General features: G+C 43.7%; 1 protein-coding gene across 4 annotated transcripts in view; it reads left to right on the top strand.

The window, feature by feature from the left end:
* Nucleotides 1–20,960, top strand: part of AFF3 (AF4/FMR2 family member 3) — a 564,761-nt gene that overhangs the window by 523,105 nt on the left and 20,696 nt on the right. For all 4 annotated transcript variants that reach the window (XM_041757150.1, XM_041757149.1, XM_041757151.1 and 1 more), the window contains 4 exons: nucleotides 414–1,514; nucleotides 6,273–6,397; nucleotides 9,740–9,935; nucleotides 12,872–12,993. In XM_041757150.1, the coding sequence (XP_041613084.1) occupies nucleotides 414–1,514; nucleotides 6,273–6,397; nucleotides 9,740–9,935; nucleotides 12,872–12,993 (1,544 nt within the window). The remainder of the gene's footprint in view (nucleotides 1–413; nucleotides 1,515–6,272; nucleotides 6,398–9,739; nucleotides 9,936–12,871; nucleotides 12,994–20,960) is intronic.

The raw sequence follows: 20,960 nt of genomic DNA on the forward strand, positions 1-20,960 counted from the left end.
AAAAAATGTGTGCTTTAACGTTCAGCGCCTCCATACTATCCCCCAGTTAATCCTGGAATCTCAAGTATATGTATGTATGATTATAAAAAATATACATCGTATAACACTGAAAAGGGCTGGAAACCAGTTCTCATGAAGCACAGGGATGGCCTCTCATTTTTTCCAAATATGTTTCATACTACTGCGCTGATACATAAGTGCCTCGGGACAGAAAAGGGACACCAGCCCTGCATCCCGTGGGCCAGTCCAGCCGTGGCCACACACACCTACTGCTTCCAATTTGCTGTTGCTTGCAGCCCCTCGGTTTTCTGTTCATATACTTAGGGGAGTAAGTGAAGATTCAGAGCAGCCGAGCATCTTTTAAGTGAGTCTAATAAAAGATGTTTTGTTTGTTGCCGGTTTTCTGCTTTTAGGCTGAACCAGCGTCCTCTAACAAGTGGCAGCTGGACAAATGGCTAAACAAAGTTAATCCCCACAAGCCACCTATTCTGATCCAAAATGAGAGCCACGGGCCAGAGAGCAATCAATACTACGCTCCTGCGAAAGAGGAAGTGCAGGACTGTGCGAAGCTGGCCGACGTTTGCCAAGCCAGCCTGCGAGACAAGGACATCAAGAGCGCCTGCAAGGAGGAGCAGAGGCCAAGGACTGCGAACAAGGCCCCGGGGAGCAAGGGAGTGAAGCAGAAGTCCCCGCCCGCCGCCGTGGCCGTGGCCGTGAGCGCAGCTGCCCAGCCGCCCGCCGTGCCCGGTGCGCCCGCCGAGAGCACACCCGCGCCTGCCCGGAGGGCCGCGGGCAAGAAGCCCACCCGGCGCGCCGACAGGACCGCCGCCGGCGACGCCACCAACTGCCACCGGCCCGAGGAGCCCGCGGCTGCGGACGCGCTGGGGGCGAGCGTGGTGGGCCCCCCAGAGCCCGCCAAGACCAGGCCCTGCGGCAACAGCAGAACGAGCCACCGCAAGGAGCTGCGCTCCTCGGTGACCTGCGAGAAGCGCCGCACGCGGGGGCTGAGCAGGATCATCCCCAAATCCAAGGAGTTCATAGACACAGAATCCTCCTCTTCCTCCTCCTCCTCGGACTCGGACCTGGAGTCCGAGCAAGAGGAGTACCCTCTGTCCAAAGCGCAGGCCGTGGCCGCCGCCGCCACCTCGGCGAGTGACCAGAGGCTGAAGGAGGCTGCGGGCCCCATCAGCAGTGGCGGCGGCCCCCGGGCCCCCGTAGGCTCCATCAACGCCAGGACCACCAGCGACATTGCCAAGGAGCTGGAGGAGCAGTTCTACACGCTCGTCCCTTTTGGCCGCAACGAACTTCTCTCCCCCTTGAAGGACAGCGATGAGGTCAGGTCTCTCTGGGTCAAAATTGACCTGACCCTGCTGTCCAGGATCCCAGAACACCTGCCCCAGGAGCCCGGGGTCTTGAATGCCCCTGCGGCCAAGGACGCCGAGAGCACGCAGCCAAGCCATCCGTCTGACGCTCCTGCCGAAAAGGCTTTGCCAAAATCCAAGAGGAAACGCAAGGTGGGCCTGGGGCTGAAGGCGGGCGGGGAGGGAGGGCTGGCTTTCCCTTAAGTCGTGGGGACGTGGGGAAGCCCACGGGGGCTGCTGGTCGCAGTGGACAGGCAGCAGGAGTGTTACGTGTGTCCTTGCTCAGCAAACATTCCTATGGTACCAGGTATATGCCACACACATAAGTACTTGACGTAGATTAACTCCATTAAATCCTCAGAACTGCTTGATGACGGAACACCATTCGTAGTCCCATTTTATCGGTAGAGATCATTAAGCCCAGTCCCACAGCAGGTGGATAGGCATACGAGAAATCCTTACCAAGTGTGTGCACAGGCAGGCTGGCTGCTGGACCAGTAGAAAGGCTGAACATGTGGTGCACCTCACCCTTTGCTGGAAGGGACAGGGGGACCTTGAACAGTCATGGACCTAAGAAGCCAAGAGCCTCGTAGAGTTTAAGGCTGTGACTAGGGCAAAGCATGAAATAAGTGCCAGCTGCCTGGTGGTGGGTGGACCGGCCTAGGAGGAGGAGCACCAGCCTGCTGCTCCCGCTAACCTTTACCAAGGAGAACCCAGTGGTGGAGGGGGCCTGGGAACAGGGACCTGAGGAGAAGGAAGAGAAACATTGAGTCATCAGAGAGCCGGGGATGATGTGGCACCAAAAAAGAGAACCCAGGGCGAACCGGGAAGGCGTGGAGTAAGAAAGATGGCCCGAATGCAGAGAGAGCTGGCCACCCATCTGGAAGCAGACCCAGACATCCAGCAGTGTTTGCAGACTTTTGAGGGCAGGAATAACTTCACCATAAATTAAAGCCAATTTTGAGGAGTTTGAGCCCCTCCTGTTATGGTTACCTTCAAAAGTAAGTTGGGCCACAGCAAAAAATATCAGGGATGACAAACCAAAGATTGCAGTATTGTGGATGGTTCCAAATTTAGAAGAAAATCATTAACAACACATGACGTACATATTATGAGCCCATGAGTGATGCTGTTTCAGCACTTTGTACATATTCAATCATTCAGTCCTTCTGACTTTATGAGGCAAGTATTTTTGTCACAGCGGTTTTACAGATGAGGGAACTGAAGCCCAGGGAGCCTAAAGCATCTTGCACCAGGTTCACACAAGGGCTAGGGGTGAACCCGGCCTGTCTGGCTCCAGGCTTTCCAATAAAAAGTCAGTCTGAGGGTTGTGTAGTACTTTCCCCACAGGGCCCCTGCCCAGAAGGACTCTGTGCTTGGAATTTAATGCTTGTGGTTGCCATCTTGAAAGTCATTTTCTCTCTGAACTTGTGTTTTTCAGTGTGGCATGATGGAGGGGACCTGTGGAACTCTGACATACACGTGGTCCTACCTCCTGCCTGGTTCCCCCAGGACAGGTTCTGCTGGCCCTTTGGCCCCTCAGCACTCCAAAGTTAGCAAAACGGCTTACAGGAGAAGTTTCCATCATCACTCCCATACTGAAACACTTCTGGCAACATATTGTAGAAGCAGGCCCTGTGCAGCCTTCCGGTCCCCATCTCCCTCCAGGCACCTGCACTGCTCCCCAAAGCCAGAGGCCAAGGCAGGTTAACCTAGGCATCTCACCCAACCCTAACCCAGGACCTGAGAGGTCTCAGAGAGGGGACTGCAATCTCCTAGGGGTTGCAGATTCGCCTGGGGGTCGAGGGGTGGGCCATGGAAAGGGGAAATACCTGGCTGGACTTCCCTGCCTCTATACAACTGGCAGGCAGGGGGAAAACCTCCCCTGTTGGGCCATGTGCGTGTGCATAGTCACAGGACTGGCCCCAACACTTCCGTCAGCCTGCGCCCCCCACATATTCGCATGCCTCAAGGAACACAATATGAAATAGTAATTAAACACCACCATGACAAGTCAAGAGAGAGACTTTGACAGGCAGGAAAATGTTTTCTACTTTAGAACTTTATAACACTACTCTTTCCCTGCTTTTTTACTTTCAATTTATTTTTTGAGGTATAATTGACATTAATTAGTTTCAGGTATACAATATAACGATTCAGTTTTTATAAATATTCCAAAATTATCAGAGCAATAAATCCAGTTAATATCCATCACTATATGTAGTTATAATTTTTTTTCTCATGGGGAACATTCAAGATCCATTCTCTTAGCTACCTTCAAATATGGGGTAGTATTAACTATAGTCACCATGCTGTAACATTACAGCTCCATGACTTACTCATTTTATAACTGGAAATTTGTACATTTTGACCCCCTTCACCCATTTTGCCCATCCCTCACCCTCAACTTCAGGCAACCACCAATATAGTGACTATATACAAGCTTGGGCTTTTTTTCATTATACGGATTTTGTTTTTAGATTCCACATGGAAGTGAGGTCAATGGTATTTATCTTTTTCTGTCTGACTCACCACTTAATAAAATGTCCTCAAGTTCTATCCACGCTGTTGCAAATGGCAGGATTTCATTTTTTATGACTAAATAATATTCTATTATACACACATGCGCACACACACACCTCATCTTCTTTATCCATTCATCCATTGACAGACATTTAGGTTGTTTCATGTGTTGGCTATTGTGATTAATGTTGCAATGAGTATGGGGTTACATAATATCTTTTTGAGTTAGTTTTCTTTTTCCTCAGTTAAATACCCCAAATTGGAATTGCTAGATCATATGATAATTATAGTTTTAATGGGGGGGGGGGGGCCTCCATACTGTTCTCCAGAGCAGCTGCATCAGTTTTCATTCCCACCTTCAGTTCACAAGGGTCCACTTTCTCATCCTCGCCAACACTTGTTATTTCTTGCATTTTTTTTTATTTTAGCAGTTCTAACAGTTGTGAAGTGATCTTATTGTGGTTTTGATTTGCATTTGCCTGATGATTAGTGATGTTGAGTATCTTCTCATTTATTTGTTGACTATCTGTATGGCATCTAAATATCTGTTCAGATTCTCCACCCCCCATTGTTTAATGGGGTTGTGTTTTTGCTATTGAGTTGTATGAGTTCTTTATATATTTTGGATATTAACCTCTTATTGTATACTTGCAAATGTTGTCTCCCATTCAGTAGGTTGCCTTTTCATTTTGTTGATGGTTTTCTTTGCTGGGCAGAAGCTTTTCGATTTGATATAGTCCTACGTGTTTATTTTTGCTTTTTTATCTTTGGTTTTGGTGTCAAATTCAAAAACTTTCACCAAGCCAATACCGAGGATATATTCCTGCGTTTTGACAAAGGGGCTCAGTGTTTTCATTCTACACTGAACCCTGCAAATTATGTAGTTGGCCCCTCCTGGATAACCTTAATCAGGGGACCTTACTTCTCTGTACTTCAGTTTCTTCCTTTGTAAAATGGTGATATCCTTGCAGAGAGGTATTGTCAGGTTCAGACCATATAGTACAGTGATACAGCATAGCTTACTACTTCTCTACCCCTCTTCCTTTCTGTTTCCCTCTAGCTACCCTGCCCTCCTCATTACTTATTGGATTTATGGGTAATGGATAGACTACTAGAAAGAAAGAGAGACAGAGAAAAACAGTTATAAAAAATATGCATAACTAGAAATGTATAAATATTGTTTAGAAATACATGTAGCTATCTAAACATACATACAGAGATGTGCAGAAAGACATACATATAAATTCCATAATATTCTATATTTAAGTAATTTATGATGGCCTTTTAAAAAATTTTTCAACTTATGAAACTTCATTTATACTAAGCCTGACACCTACCCCTCCTCCTGAAATCTGATTAATCATCATTAAATACAGACACAGAGAAGTGAAAGAACATTTTCATACCAGTCTTCACTCAGCATCTGAGGTGTTAAGACCCAGTACTGGGACACCATAGACATGGCTGCCAAAGGTTCAGAATCTAGAACCTGCTAGAACCCCGGAGCAGAAGACTAGGGATTCGGAGCTTTGGTTAGCAACCTCCTTGGGGTCACTATTCAGTGTGAGCAGCTGGGATCCTGTGACAGAGGCTGTGTGACAATCCCAGCTAGAGAGAGAAGGTCAAAGTCTTTTTATCTTTGAAGCCAGCACTTGTCTCCTGGAAAACACTGCTGAGAGCCGTGAATATACTGTTACTGTGTTCCTGCTTTCTCACCAACAATAGAACTTTGTTGAGTGTGTTTACACTGCACCCTAATACACATGTAAAAGGTAACCACAATCATGGAAACAAGAATCCCATTGAAATACTCTTCTATAAAAAGGTACATTAAGGATTCTAAGATGTCAAAGGATAGTTATTGTTAACTAGAATTAAGACATCAAGAGGTAACAACCTTTGCTTGAAATTCATAAACGCCATAAATTTCAAAAGAAAGGTCTAGGCTTGTCATTGCCTTTATGGCATTAAGCTCAGGATATGGTGGTTGTACTTTATTCAGATATGAAGAAATGCCAAAATGAGAGACACTGAACATATAGTGTGAATTCAGAACAGGTCGTCTTTGGAGAGCTAAATCAGATGTGTTGATGGTAGACCAATTTTCATCATTCACAGTGTTCTCTCTCTAACAGTGATCGCAGGGTCATGCTTTTCCTCTCAATAAACTGTCAGTAGTAAAAATGACAAATTTCATGGTCGAGGAGCTGTCCGGGAGCCTAGAACAGGGGCAAGAACACAGCAAACACACTACTGCTCCAGACCCTTGCCAGAGAAACTGAGTGAGCTGGTCTCTCAGGAGGCCGTGTTCTGTGGAAGGTCGTGATGGGAGCTCATTACGATCCCTGGAAATCTAAAGCTGATTGGCTTTTGCTTATTTCCATGCAGTGTGACAATGAAGACGATTACAGGGAGGTCAAGAAGGCCCAGGGAGAGAAAGAAAGCTCTTCACGACTGACCACCTCTGCCAGTAATACTTTATCTGCAAACCATTGCAGCATGAACATCAACAGGTATGCGTGTTCCATTGAAGGTAAGAGGTGAGCCGGACAGACCTCTGGGTCTGAAAGGCAGGTACCATGTTGGAGGAGAGTCAGAACTTTTAATGCCTGCTCTGGTCTGGGTCCCTAGACTTGTTTCCTTTGATCTAACCTAAAGCTAATAATTATGCCCAGAGGTGTCCTCGTGTCACAACCCCAGATACAGTGTCAGTACGTCTTTCTAACAAAAGACCAGTTACTCTCAAAGACTTGTGCTCTCAAAGACACCTTCCCTCTGAAAACTTAGTAACTGAATTTTCAAACCCTTATTTTAATAGCCACTAAACCCGTAAGAACACTAAGCTTATTACATGGTTGAAGAAATATAAACTTTGAGGGGAATCGCTTATAGACTAAAATTGTAGCATTAGGCAGGATCTGTGTCTCCAAGGTTAAATGGCACCCAGTTACTCCTCTAAAGGGGTTCCAGACAGACCCACATTGCACCAAATCCCCTGTGACAAATGGCTTTCTAGCAAGGCAAGGTCCCCAATATTTATTAGAAGTGAGTAGCTTATCATCAGTCATAGAAGCTCTTTCCATTTAGAAATACCACAGCTCAGAAACCACTTTTCCTCTGCTAAGACACTCCTCACTCTCCCTGACTGTGTACATAGAATTTTTAAGGGGAGATTAATGTTTCAGCACAACACATAAAAATGTAAACTGAAAGGTTAGGAGAAGATGTAGAGCAGTACTAAAACTCAAAGAGGAAATTGGAGAGTGAGGATACACGAGCACAGGCGCACTGCAGTGTGAGAGTCACCTTGGGAAAGAAGGCGAGAGCTCTTAAAGGTTGAGCGAGAAAGTGTGTGTGCAAGCTGGCCCAGCCCACAGTGCTCTGGGTCTAGTAGGTGGAGAAACATGATGAGGAAAAATGTGGTTCCAAGGTGTCTTTTTAAAATGTGTCATATAGTTGTAAATGTGCTTCTTTGTTAGTGCATTGAAAGCCTTTCTAGCAGGTCCTAGTAACTGCTGTAATCTCTAAGTAGTGATGAATAGATATAAACAATATTTTGAGATGTCTGCAACAACTATGACATGACACAAGGATATCTGTGGTTTCCTACTGATGACACAATCAAGCATTGCTAACACTACTCCTGCCCAACCACTACTCTGGAAATGCTCCATTTCAGTGAGAAGTTGTAACTTTTTCCCACCCAAGTTCACAGACCCCAGGCAGGATAAAAGCTCTTGCTCTAGAGCCTTTGCCTGGCAGAGCGTCTAACTCCAGTAGCTTTATTTATGTTACACATGCAAGTGACACTTGCATGTAAGAGTGTTTTGAATTCCTTCTATGAAAGGTGGTCCATGTACCTCAGGAACATATACAAGGGGAACACCTCTCCCAAAGATGAGATCCAGAGCAAGTTCTTTTGGTCAACTTGAGTATGGAAACTTATAATGATGAAGAAATAGTCCTATGTCCATAACAATATTTAATACAATAATTTAGTTTTCTATGAACATTTAAAACCACGTAAGATGGGGCGCGTTGGTGGCTAAGTGGTTAAGCGTCTGCCTTTGGCTCAGGTCATGATCCTGGGGTCCTGGGATCGAGTCCCACATCGGACTCCCTGTGGGGAGCCTACTTCCCCCTCTGCCTATGTATCTGCGTCTCTGTATTTCTCATGAATAAATAAATAAAATCTTTAAAAAATTAAAAATTTAAAAAACATAATATGTAAAATAATAGAGGTTTAGAAGTATGACTTTGTTCACTCACATGTCAAGACACAATTATATACAGACTGTTCACATCTGTCTTCAACATCAGTGTCTTCATCATCACTAACTGAGCCATTTTTTATTTGCTTCATGGAGTTTTCCAGAACACATCTTCTCACTTCTAGGTTGTTAGATGCACAGTACTTTTTGAACCAGAAATCAATCACCAGAAACTCTATCCCTACACAGATCAATTTGCATGACACTAAGAACCTTGTTACTTTAACATTAAGAACCTTGGCTTTATTATCTGTTCTAAAGGGCTGTGTTTGTATTTTCTACACTGTGACCACCAACTTAAGGAAATTGCTTTTTGAAGTGACTTTAACGGCTTGTTTGCAGTGATAGCCAACATGTGCAATTAAGAAGTAATAACTGCAGGAATAGTGACTAAGTTTTTATTAAATGGATTTACCCTTTTTTAACTAACTCTGTAAAGTGACTTCTATGAGCATCCCAAATTAGCAATGTTGGAGTTTATTTCAGGTTATTGCGTGTCTTCCTTCAATTTTTTTTTCGGGGTAAAGTAACAGAGAGAGGCCTATCAATATAAGATACACTGCAAAGATTAAAATACATGTGACTCCCTTCTCTGACGGTTAATTTTGGGGGGAGTTATGTTCACGCATAAACAAAAGTTTTACTCATTAGTTTGGGGGTTTTTTGTTTTAATTGATGTGTAGTTGACATACAATATTATGTTAGTTTCAGTTATATAACATAGTGATTCAACATTTGTGATTGTTCATTTGTTTTGCTTTTTAGGTTGTACATATAAGTGAAATTTTACAGTATTTGTCTTCCTCTGGCATAAACAATTAATTTGGAAGGTGAAATAAGGAACTAGAAATCAGAAAATATAACTTTTTTTTTAGAGAGGGAAGGGGAAGGGGCAAAGGGAGAAAGAGAATCTTAAGCAGGCTCCACACCCAGCCCAGAGGCCAATGTGGGGCTTCATCTCTTGACCTGAGATGAAGACCTAAGCTGAAATCAAGAGTCGGACACTTAACCCACTGAGCTACCCTGGCACCCTCAGAAAATATAACTTTTAATTAGAGTTTTCTATTCTGTGTTTGTTCTGATCACTATCTGGTTAGCCCAGAAACCTAACAAATGAAAGTTGGCCTCATACTTTGCAGATTATTCTGTGATTCCGTTATTCTCTATATAATAATTAGTAAAAGCTCAGGTGTTAGCAAAAGTCCTTTCAGAAGTAGAGGACTCGTGTACCATGTGATTGACTTTCCCATTACTTGCTGCTTAGACTTGTAAGAAGAGCAGTAAGTGTTGTGTATTTTGAGATCCTTGGATGAAAAACTCAGAAAGATGAAAGTCTTATTAGTCTTAGTCATTTAAACCAGAATTATTATTCATCCTGATAAGACAAGGAAGGAAACAATGAGTAAAATTTACTTATTGTTTGCTATGGTCCTAAGGCCATAAAATTGTTTCCTGGTATAATAATTCTCAAAAAACACCTTCCTACCAATAGGTTTTAAATGGGAGGTTTGGGTCATATATAAAACATTTACCTTTCCCTGTGCTGACTGTGTGACATTCCATTACTGTGATTTCCTTTTTCAGCTTGGCAATACCAATAAATAAAAATGAAAAAGTGCTCCGGTCACCCATCTCACCCCTCTCTGATGCATCTAAACACAAATACTCCAGCGAGGACTTAACTTCTTCTAGCAGATCAAATGGCAACTTCACTTCTGCTTCCTCCAACAAAAAGCATAAGGCTGAGAGCCAGCTGCAGTCTCATGCTGGAGACCTCACGGTATGTTGATTCCCTTCTTTTCCCAGTTAAAATAAAAATGAAATTGAACACACCCCTGTATTCATCTGTCTCTAGCCCAGCACACCCTAAACACATGCTTGAGGTCCTGCAAGAATCCCTAAATGCTGCCCTGGGAAGACCTGGTGAACGAGCATGCCCCATTACCTCCTCCCACAGAGAGCTTCAGAAGACAGCAGAGGAAGCATTGCAAGCCTCTTCTGCTTAGCACACTTCTTGGCAGGATTGCATTTCCCACTCTGAAGAGAAATGGCCCCAAAGGAGTACTATCCCAAGGCATTGTAAATTGGGAGTTTGGGACCAACAACCAACCTTTTCATTTGGAAATATTCCTTGCCCCAGGGCAGAGTTAAATCTGGGACTCCCACTCCACTCTTGGTGACCAGCTTATAGTGACTGAATTGTGGGACCCTGCTACCACCCTTTCTCCAGCACCCTTCCCAGGGATGATTCCAGCTGCCGGCACTGCCCTCAGGAAGGGCAGGAGACTGGGGTCCACAGTCTGTCTAGCCTCATATCTTAGTCAAAATGTGATTTCAAGCCAGTTGCTTCATCTCTCTGAGCTGGTTTCATTTGCAAAATAGTGGCGAAAAGATTTTAATGACCTACTATTATCTGAAGAACTGACGGCCTCTGGATACCTATACAAGTAATACTTCATGTTAGTTCCTCTTTACGGCCACTGGTGGTCCTGGATCATGCATCCTCTGGGACACATTCTTTAATGTCAAACTCTCCTTCCGAATTCTCTCAGGTCACCACCGTGCTATCAGTACCAGCAGGGCTTTGTGAGGCAGGGAGAGAAATGAGACATGAGAAGAGGGCCCTGCAAGGAAAGATGAGGGAGGCAGTTTTTAATGTTCTAGCCCATTTAATGTTCTAGAGGTAAAATAGTTGGTAGAAGGTCTGGCAAGAGCTGACATCTTGTCACATCAGGAAATTAATAACCCACTGATGCACCCTTTTTTGGGAACACTTATCTTTAATTCTAGACTCACAGAATCTAGAAGACCCCACTAGAAAATCCTAGGGGATCCCTGGGTGGCTCAGCGGTTTAGTTCCTGCCTTCGGCCCAGGGCGTGATCCTAGAGTCCCGGGATCGAGTCCCACGTCGGGCTCCCTGCATGAAGCCTGCTTCTCCCTCTGCCTGTGTCTCTGCCTCTGTGTGTGTGTGTGTGTGTGTGTGTGTGTGTGTGTGTCTCATGAATAAATAAATAAAATCTTAAAAAAAAAAAAAAAGAAAGAAAAACCTGGAATAAAAAAACTGCCGATTCAAATTAAAACACAAAACATTTCTTCACCTCCAGATCCTAATATAAAAGCAACCATGATGTCTAGAGAATCGTAAAATAATTACAGTCTTTATTCAGTCATTCTTTCACCAAACAGATGTTTATTGAGCAAGTACTTACCGTGTGCCAGGCACTGCCAAGCAATGAAGGTCTAGCGATGATCTAACAGATTCAGTCTGTGCCTGTGTGAAGCTCACAGTCTAGCTGAAGAGAATGACATAGACAGGAGACCACACACATCCATAATGACTGCCCGAGTGCCAAAAAGGAAATGCAGAGTTTTAGGGGCTCTTAACAACAAAGAGGCTTGACCTGCACATAAAAATCATTCCATATTTAAAGAAGCATTTGTACACACTCAACACATTTTATTTACTTCAGAGGGATCTATTTGAATTTCATAACCAAAGACAGTTGCTTTATGATTCATGGGTTTAGCACACAATAGGCGCTCTATAAATATCTGAATCTGCAGGGAATAAGATTTTTTAATTTTTCACAGATCAATAGTGTTCCCTTTAAAAACACATTTTAGGGGATCCCTGGGTGGCGCAGCGGTTTGGCGCCTGCCTTTGGCCCAGGGCGCAATCCTGGAGACCCGGGATCGAATCCCACGTCGGGCTCCCGGTGCATGGAGCCTGCTTCTCCCTCTGCCTGTGTCTCTGCCTCTCTCTCTCTCTCTCTGTGACTATCATAAATAAATAAAATTTTTTTAAAAAATAAAATAAAAAATAAAATAAATAAAAACACATTTTAAATAATTTCTAGGGATCCCTGGGTGGTGCAGCGGTTCGGCGCCTGCCTTTGGCCCAGGGCGCGATCCTGGAGACCGGGATCGAATCCCACGTCGGGCTCCCGGTGCATGGAGCCTGGTTTTCCCTCTGCCTGTGTCTCTGCCTCTCTCTCTCTCTCTCTCTCTCTCTCTGTAACTATCATAAACAAATAATAATAAAAAAAAATTTTTATAAATAAATAAATAAATAAATAATTTCTATTTATTCCCTTTGCCTTTTCCTATTCTTAACAGACAGCTAATGAGAATCAGTCCATTTGTGACCTGAATGACTTTTCTTTTGCAAGGGAGTATAACTCAGCAGTTCTGAAAGCTTGGTTTCTGGATCAGCATCACCTGGAACTTGCTAGAAATGTGATGTTCTCAGGCCGCACTCCATACCTACTAAACTCAACTCTGGAGGGGTGGGGGTCCAGCCATCTATGTGTTGACAGACCACCACCACCACCACCACCACCACTACCAACCCCGCAATGATTCTGATGCAGAATTCACCTTGGAGAGCCATAGGGCAACTGGGAAAAAGTAGGAGCTTGAGTCTCAGGCCCGAGGCGTCACCCACAATAGCTATTTTAACTTGGGCAAGTTACTTAAACTCAGCTAACCTCAGTTTCTGGACCCATGATAGTGAGCAACTGAGAACTTCCCTTTCAATACCGTTATAAGAATGGCATTTGACAACACGTGTAAAAGCCCTCAGCACAAGAACTGGAACACATGTATTTCCTTGTTCATTATGTAGACAAAAGAAATCATCAGTCCTAACAGAACAATGGGTTGGTCTTTCAGCCAGGTGGCCAGTTTTTAAAAGAGTGGTATGTTATTTTGTTTAGAAAGCTGCTCACAACAATTCCGAAAACGTTCTCCACAAGTCACGGCCACAAACAGAGCCATGGTCTCCAGGTTCCAACGGCCACAGGGATTGCAAGAGGCAGAAACTTGTCTTCGATGATATGTGAGTGTGGACTCTTTGTTGATATGGTGAGGGTCATGGTAAAACAGAAACTCCTTGGGTAGGTTTTTATATGCATGACTTGGTTAGGGTAAGTGTTGCCTTCTCAAAGGGAACTGGAGCTTAACTTTGAATGCACCCCTGAGTCCTAGTGGGCTTTTTGAATGGCTACAACAGCCAGAGCTACTGGGGTTGCGTCCAGGATGTCAGGAAGCTAAGGCAAGTGGCATCTGTGAGTCTTAACATTTCTGAGCACCTGCATTTTGGACTGTTGGCAGTTGTAGGCAACCAGAAAGAGAAACATTCTTGGTTTTGTAAATTATAACAGGCAAAGGATAATAGCGACTCACTCCGGGCTTGTTTTCTTCTAAAATGCTATATTCTTTATAATAGTATAAACAGTACTTACACAGGAAAAAAATATCCTATCATCCTTCTAGGAGAAGTGATAAAATGATACTGAAAATTACTTAGGCTCCTAGGGGAAAAAAAATAAATGTCAAGGACAAGCCTAGAAGACAGAGATATGGTTTCAAGAGTTTGGCTTGAATCCTGTTTTCAATGATAACTGTTTAACAAGCATCCAGTGCAGGGGGTGAAACAGTGCCCAGCACGGAGCATCCTGTCCTCCACTCACTTATATGAGGGGACAGACTATAAATCACTAACCCCACCCAAAATTGGAAAAATAAAAGGTGCCAAATGTCTTCGAGTTCCAACTCCCTTATCAGGAAAAATGAGTCATGACACCTCTCTTCCAGAGGCTCTCCTAAGACCCAGTTAGTTGAGGTCTCATGAGGGAGACCATCTGTGCAGAAGTGATGACTATTTCATCCTCATATTCTACCCATCCTCTTCTCCAGCCCTGACTTCACCCAGGGTATAGACGTGCTCTATTTATTCACCCCATAGACTTCTCTGAGAAATGAGAGGACTAAGTTGTAGTCCTTAATTTACACTTGGACTTCAGTGAGCTAATTAAGGGCACAGAATTTGGGAGTTGAAAGCCAAATCCACACTTTTGGTTTGTTCCACTTACTGAACATATTCCAAGATAATTGGATTTATGAAAGTTTAAGGGTGGCCCAAGAGGGCATGTATTTTTCTCTTCTTCCCATGGTGGCTGCAGCTGCACTCAGCCCCATCACAGTCTCCTCCTGGCCCTCACCACCTCCCCTCTCCTCGGTTTCTCCACTGCCCTAAGCATGCAGCAAGGGAAGTGGTCATTAATCCCCGGAGTGGGTGCATGTAGTGGGAGGACAGTCCCTCGGTCAACTACATATATAATTAGGTTTCGTAGTATAAATTGTTCGTGTGAGCTCTAGCTCTAGCCATTTGTAAAAACCGGAGATTAGAATTGTGTCCGATGACAACATGGCAATTTACATTCAGAAGACATAATCTAACAACATGATCAAACACAACGTGCATTAGACTCTGAGGTGCTTAACACATCCAACATTTCCAGCAGGTATTGTTGTTAAGGGCATGGTATTTTAATACACGTACAATGGTACCACATGTATTGATACAATGATATTAAGCACACATATAGAACATTTAAATGTAAGGAATTTTCCAATATATGGACCAAAAAGCTAAGTCAGAAACAGCAACAACTAAATGGCCGTACTTCGATCTGCAGTTTCTTGGACCATTTACAAGAGGAAATGTTTCTCAATCTGCCAGGGCTATTGCTAATATAATTTTTTCAGTATCTGTGTCAACGAAAAAGCTGTTATCATTCGTTCTTCCCATTAACAATATGTATAATTTTTCTGGCTGACAGCTACAATAAAACTGTCTCTCTTTTTACCGTTATAGATATAATATAATAAAGAAGCACTCTTACATATACCTCATATGGAGAGAGAGATGTCATGTTCCAATTGCCATGTGTCCCAATTGACTTGAAATCCATAACAGTAAAATAAACATGCAACTCAAACAGCCACTCAACCACTGAACTAAGAAAGTCTTGGGAAGATCCCTGAAGCTTGAAAAGCCAAACCAGGCATTATTTCTTCCTTAAAACAATAAAAATCCATGTCCCTTAAGAGATCACTAGGAGGAAAGCCACCTAAACTTATACAGAATGTCTCCCAGGTCCAGTTGGTATGTGCTGGCACACTGGCTGGAGCTAGGATATGCAATTAATTAATCCTCAGTTATTAATGCGGGGCCTGGGGAGGTACATGAGTGGCTTCCCCAGGAAGGTGCCTGGGGACCACAAAACTTCAGTCTGCTCCTGCTCTGCTCTGCTCTGCACCAACCTCCCCACCAGCAGCCTCTGTTGACAGACAAGGACCTGGCTCCTGTCACTTTCCTTGACTTCTCACTTGTCAACAAGCTGTGAAACAACCAGAGAGGGCACCAGTAGAAAAGAAAGAAAGTGCTAGAAAAATAGCCCAGGAGTAATTTAGAGTTGATGGAAATCCAGTTACAGTGATCCAAAAAGGAACAGATGCCACCCTGCCATTTAATTTTTAAAGCCGCATCATGTAGCTTTTAGGAAAAAAGTAAACTCATCCTTTTGTATATAAATACTGGTTAATGGTTGAATAAACATGCAATTCAGACAACAGCTGAATTCAGTGGGTGCTTAATAACAAGTGCTGAATGAACACAGCTGAATTAGAATAACATTCCCAAGAGAGTAATGCCTGCAATTTATTCCCCCACGAATATAAGGAATCTCCATGCAGGTAGATTTAAATTCATGGACTTCTAAGCCCCTTTTCCTATGTTACTTACCAATTAAACAGGCACCAGTTTGTGTCTTCAGGATGCAGATGGGACTGAACGAAATAACACTTATTTATAAAAACGTGATCCAGGTCAACTTGTTCTGCAGAATTTGCAGGCTCAGATTGGCAGCAGTGTGACTGCACCTCCTCCCCGACATTTAGCCATGCTCGACATTCACTACTTGACAGCCACGGTTTTAAGGTGAAACTGGTGTGATTGCCAAACTTTTGTTAAAAAAAAATCTGTAAGAATTTATGTCAATGAGTGACAACACTTGATTCAACTCAAAGCCTAGAAACTGATCTTATTAGTGCGAAGCCACGAGCTGTAAATTACTTTGTGTCATAATTAGTGACAGGGGAGTTCTTGGCCTGGGAAAATTGAGAGAGAACAACTGTGTCATGAAGGCCTCAGTACAGAAGTCCTGAGCCGAGCTAAGTGGTGAAATGCTTGGCTGAGAAATCAAGTCTCCTTTCCCACCAGCCATATTGCTGGTTTGGGAAGCCAGCGAATCCTGAGTGCCAGAACTGCCTGCTGCTCCCAGAAGGATGCACTGTCTCCTGCCCATATTTCACAAGGAAGAGTTGGTCACGATCATCACATTCAGCAAAACCACCAAACGTTCCATCTGTCCCCGTGGCACTAGTAACCAGAGCCCAGCTACTTTAAACCTCCCAACATTGAGAAGACTCCCTCGGGGCACCTGAGTGGTTCAATGTTGAGCATCTGCCTTCGGCTCAGGGTGTGATCCTGGGGTCCTGGGATCCAGTCCACATCAGGCTCCCTGTGGGGAGCCTGCTTGTCCCTCTGCATATGTCTCTGCCTCTCTCTCCATGTCTCTCATGAATACATAAATAAAATCTTTATTAAAAAAAAAAAAAAAGACTCCCTCAGCTACACGGCACTGAAGGCCATGGTGTGTGTAATGTGGCTCGGCCGGGAAGGAAGAAGGATTTGGCATTTGTGATGTAATTATGCTCCACAATGTCATAGCTAAAAGGATTTAATCTTATAGAGGACGGGAAGGGTCTAGTACGTTAAAGGTCAGATCTCTTGTGTTGATTTAGTCAAAGGACACCAACTGAAATCCTCGAGTAGGTGATAGTACATGGCACAAGGTGCTCCCACGGAGAGCGTGCTGTGGCCATTGGTTTTTCTCCTGAGGGTCTCACTTTCCCCACCTTTCCTGGTAAACCATAAGTACTTATGTTCTTTACATAGGATTTTCCCTTTTAAGAGATCCCAGTCCCTCAGCCAAGTTATTTTGTTCTAACTGAAACAGAGAGACAGACAGACTAGGCTTGAAGCCATGGGGAGTAGTGGAAGACAAGGTCTTTCAGACCTCCCTAGTGGAAATCTTACTTTTCTGATCATTTGTAAAATGTTTTATTTGAAATATCACACCCAGAGAAGAACAACAATCAAACTGATGAGTTTCTATTTCAAGAGAAATTTGCTTGTGACTGAATGACAAAAACCTGCCACACTTAGCCCGTGTGTCCTAGAAAACACGCTGTTCTCTGTCACAACCAGGAGAGAAGCAGTTGCACACAAGGGCCCATGGCCTGTATGAGACATGATGAGTGGTCACTTGTGATTCTGAGAAGCCAAGTTCTTGAGATTCTGGGGTCCCCGCCAGCATCAAGCTAATGGAAACAAAAACAGCTGCTTAAATGCAGTCTGCCTACCTCCTTCAAGAAGCAGTCATAAGGCCAACACCAGCACGCCAGCGACCCTGACTCTGAAGTGGATTAAAAAGAATTACAGGTTCTCCCGCTGTCTGAGGGTAGAGCGTTCCTATGATACCATTTGTAAGTCAAAATTGTGTAAAGCGAAGAGCATCCCGGCTTTCCAACATATCACTTTGCACTACATTTTTAAGAAAGACCTCCATCGGCACAGTAAGGCTTTTTTCAGAAGAGTGAAAATCCTCTCCAGGTTAGCAAAAACCATTCTAGGTCTTTCGTAAAAGCAAAGCGGCATACCTCGAACTTTCAGAAAGCAGGGGGGCGCCTGTATTTAACTCATCATGCTTCCTTCTTTGTGAAGAGAGTACCTCAAAGCTGAGGGACACAGTAACACCCATGGGCTTATCAGATGACAAGCTGACAGGATATGGGATGATGAGTTCATTTGGTATGCAGTTGCCTACTTGTCTGATTTGGACTTCAACTTCCCTAAGAAAATTATCCAGATTTCTGCTGTGCCAAGGAACCTGTTTGTTCAAACACATTGAGCTCCCATCCCTGCCAGTTTTCACAAAACAGGCGGCTCTGCTGGGGAAGGGGGTGGGGGGCGCACATTTCACTGAGGTAGGAATTACAGAAAGAGGCTGCCAGCCTCTCCATGGGAGACCATTCAACTCGATCCCAGCCACGGAGCAGAACAAAAAGCAAGGTTGCTTTAATACTCCTCTGCCAGAAGAAATATCGGGGTAGCTCAAACCCTGTGGCTGCTCAGAACTAAGGCTGCGTGTTTAGGTGGGGCAGTGGGAGGGTGAGGAGAAGAAAGAAAACATTCTATTTGGATCAAGTGTTCAGATGTTTTTTCTTTGCTGTTGTTACAGAGAGCTCTTACAACAAAGATACACATGGCTAAGCCTTGGCTTTTAAAAAGATCACTCACGAGCCCCATTTCCGAAGCACCCAAGATACACAGTTAGTTACATGTATGATGTTTAATTGAACTTGTATTAGGTTTATTCATGTATCATCATAAAATTACCATCACTGTGAAAAAACAATATGAGGAATGTTATTATCTAAATGAAAAATGAAGACCTTAGGCTTTTCATGTAAAAAAAAAAAATTAGATTAGATCACAAGTCTGTTTGAACACCGAAATAATTAGACTTTATTGTAGTACCTTGGCCAAGTCACAGTGTGTAACTGCCACAGTAGCGACAACAGTTCTGCATTCCTCCTGACTTGTACATTGCTGTCAGAGTGATGCCTTCATGATAGCATGCATCCACTGTGCTGCTGGCTAGTCTTCAGTGGCGTCCAGTTGGCCCCATTGCCTGAGTGATGTTCTGATCTAGGAGCGTGGCACTAGAAATCACCTGAAAAGAGAAAATGAGCCAATCATCAGGCAATCTGCAGTGACTCAGTATAGTGAGCCCTCCATTACATGCGAATATGAGAATTCTAACTAATGTGTTTGTAAATGGCCTCCGGATGGTACATTTTTTCCTATCATCTCAGGTTAGTGTCAGCTGCTATGATACAGTCAGAAAATTAGATGTGTTACTTACCCCCGTACAGTATTTTGAGAGTTTGTAACTCAACCTCCATATCAAATTTTAAAAATACGTTTACATGCTGTAGATGAAAACAATGTTGAGGGTGTTACACTATAAGCTGGCAAATTGAATTTAAACCAAAAAATTAAAAATTAAAAATATTAATCAGAAATTAAATAAAAATTGTTTAAAAATAAAACAATGTTGATCAAGAAACATATATGAGGAATTAGACACTGCCATCCCTAACGGTAACTTAGAAGGCTAGTTAAAACTCAGATGCCATAGCTGATTGCCAGGAGAATCCTTTCATGAAAACGAATGCATTTGAAATGATGATCTGTTAGTGGCAAGGTCTACAGAACCGGGCAAGAAAAAATTGACCAAACTCATATACTAGAGTGTGGAGTGGATAATGATGTGGAGAATTTCAAGTTGCCATGGAGACGTTCTCTGGCTTATTGGCTGTGATGCTGCACCCCATCCGAAGCCACCACTCTCTTCTAAGCTCAAAATGAATTCAGTGCTATTCAAGGGGGGTTCATGTACCTTCTACCATGTGCCTAAAACCATAGGGTGGGGATGATCAAAGATGTCCATGGCATATTCCCTGCTGGAAATGTACCAGCTACAGAGCTGTCCACGTGCAAGGATGGTAGCCCTAGAGCTCAGAAGATAATTAAATGCCTAGAAGTATAGTGTAAAGAAGAAGGTGCATCGAGGAAGGACAGGGGTAAGTGTGGACCAGAGTTCACAAGCAAGGCCCCACAGCATAAGAATTTGAGGGAGAGGTAACATTTGGCTCATAGAAGGCATTCACTGTATGTGCAGTGAGCAGGGTGTTCCAGGTGAGAGGAAAGGGAGGAGCAGAGAGGTTTTAAGACAGAGATGGCATGTGAACAACACAGTGAGGAAGCCACCCCAGGCTGTGGTTCAAAGCCTTGGTGACTAACTGATACCAATAAGGAGGCTAGGCAAGATCACTGGGGGCCTGAACTGAGATTTGATCCTGTGGGATCTGGAGATTGATTTTAGGCCTGTAAGTAGGATGGTGACATAATGAAAGCCATGTTTTACGAACACTGGTCAAGGGTTAAAGCTCAGGACAGGTTGGAGCAGATCAAAATGAGAAACCAAGAAAGGTGATGAAAGCCTAGGTTTGGGTAGTGGATGTGCTAACCAAGAAAAGAAAGGATGTTTACAAGGAGGATGCAGTCACAGCATCTGATAACAGGGAAGAGGAATGGATGAAGATACTGGAACTCCTCTCCTGAGCAGATAGGCTCTGGGAACTCCTCTGAAGCTCAGGAGTCAGGTCTGGGTCTGGACCAGAGGTAGAATCTGGTATTCCATGCTGGACATTTAGCAAAAAGATGAACAAAAAATAATCTAAAGGATTTTTAGGGCAATGAAACTCTGCTCTATGATACTACAATGGTAGATAAATGTCAATATACATTTGTTAAACCTTACAGAATATACAACACCAGAAGTGAACCCTAATGTAACTCTGGATTTGGGGGATAATGATGTGTCAGTGTAGGTTCATCAGTTGTAACAAATGTGCCACTCTGGTGAGGGATGTTAAGGTATGTAAGGGAGGCTGGGGAGAGAGGGGCAGAAGGTATATGACAACTCTCTAAACTCTCTATACTTGCCATTCAATTTTGTTGTGAACCTAAGACTGCTCTGAAAAATAAAATCCATTAAAAAACAAAGACAGTAACAATAAAAATGTAAACTGTCAGACTTGGAATCCAAGACCAATATCCAAAAGGTGTTCAAAGGTCAATGTGTGGACAAAGAAGGGAATACCATATGCAAAGGCACCCAAAACCCATTCAAATGGAAGATGTGTGAACATCTAGGAAATGACCTAGAGGAAGCAGAGCCAGTAGGAGCAAGACCTTCCTCTAAAGGAAACCTCAGGTCCCACCTGCCACAAAGACCTAAAGAGATGAATGGAAGGTTTCAGGCCGGA

The sequence above is a fragment of the Vulpes lagopus genome, chromosome 5, assembly GCF_018345385.1.
Source record: "Vulpes lagopus strain Blue_001 chromosome 5, ASM1834538v1, whole genome shotgun sequence".
Taxonomy (NCBI): Eukaryota; Metazoa; Chordata; class Mammalia; order Carnivora; family Canidae; genus Vulpes; species Vulpes lagopus.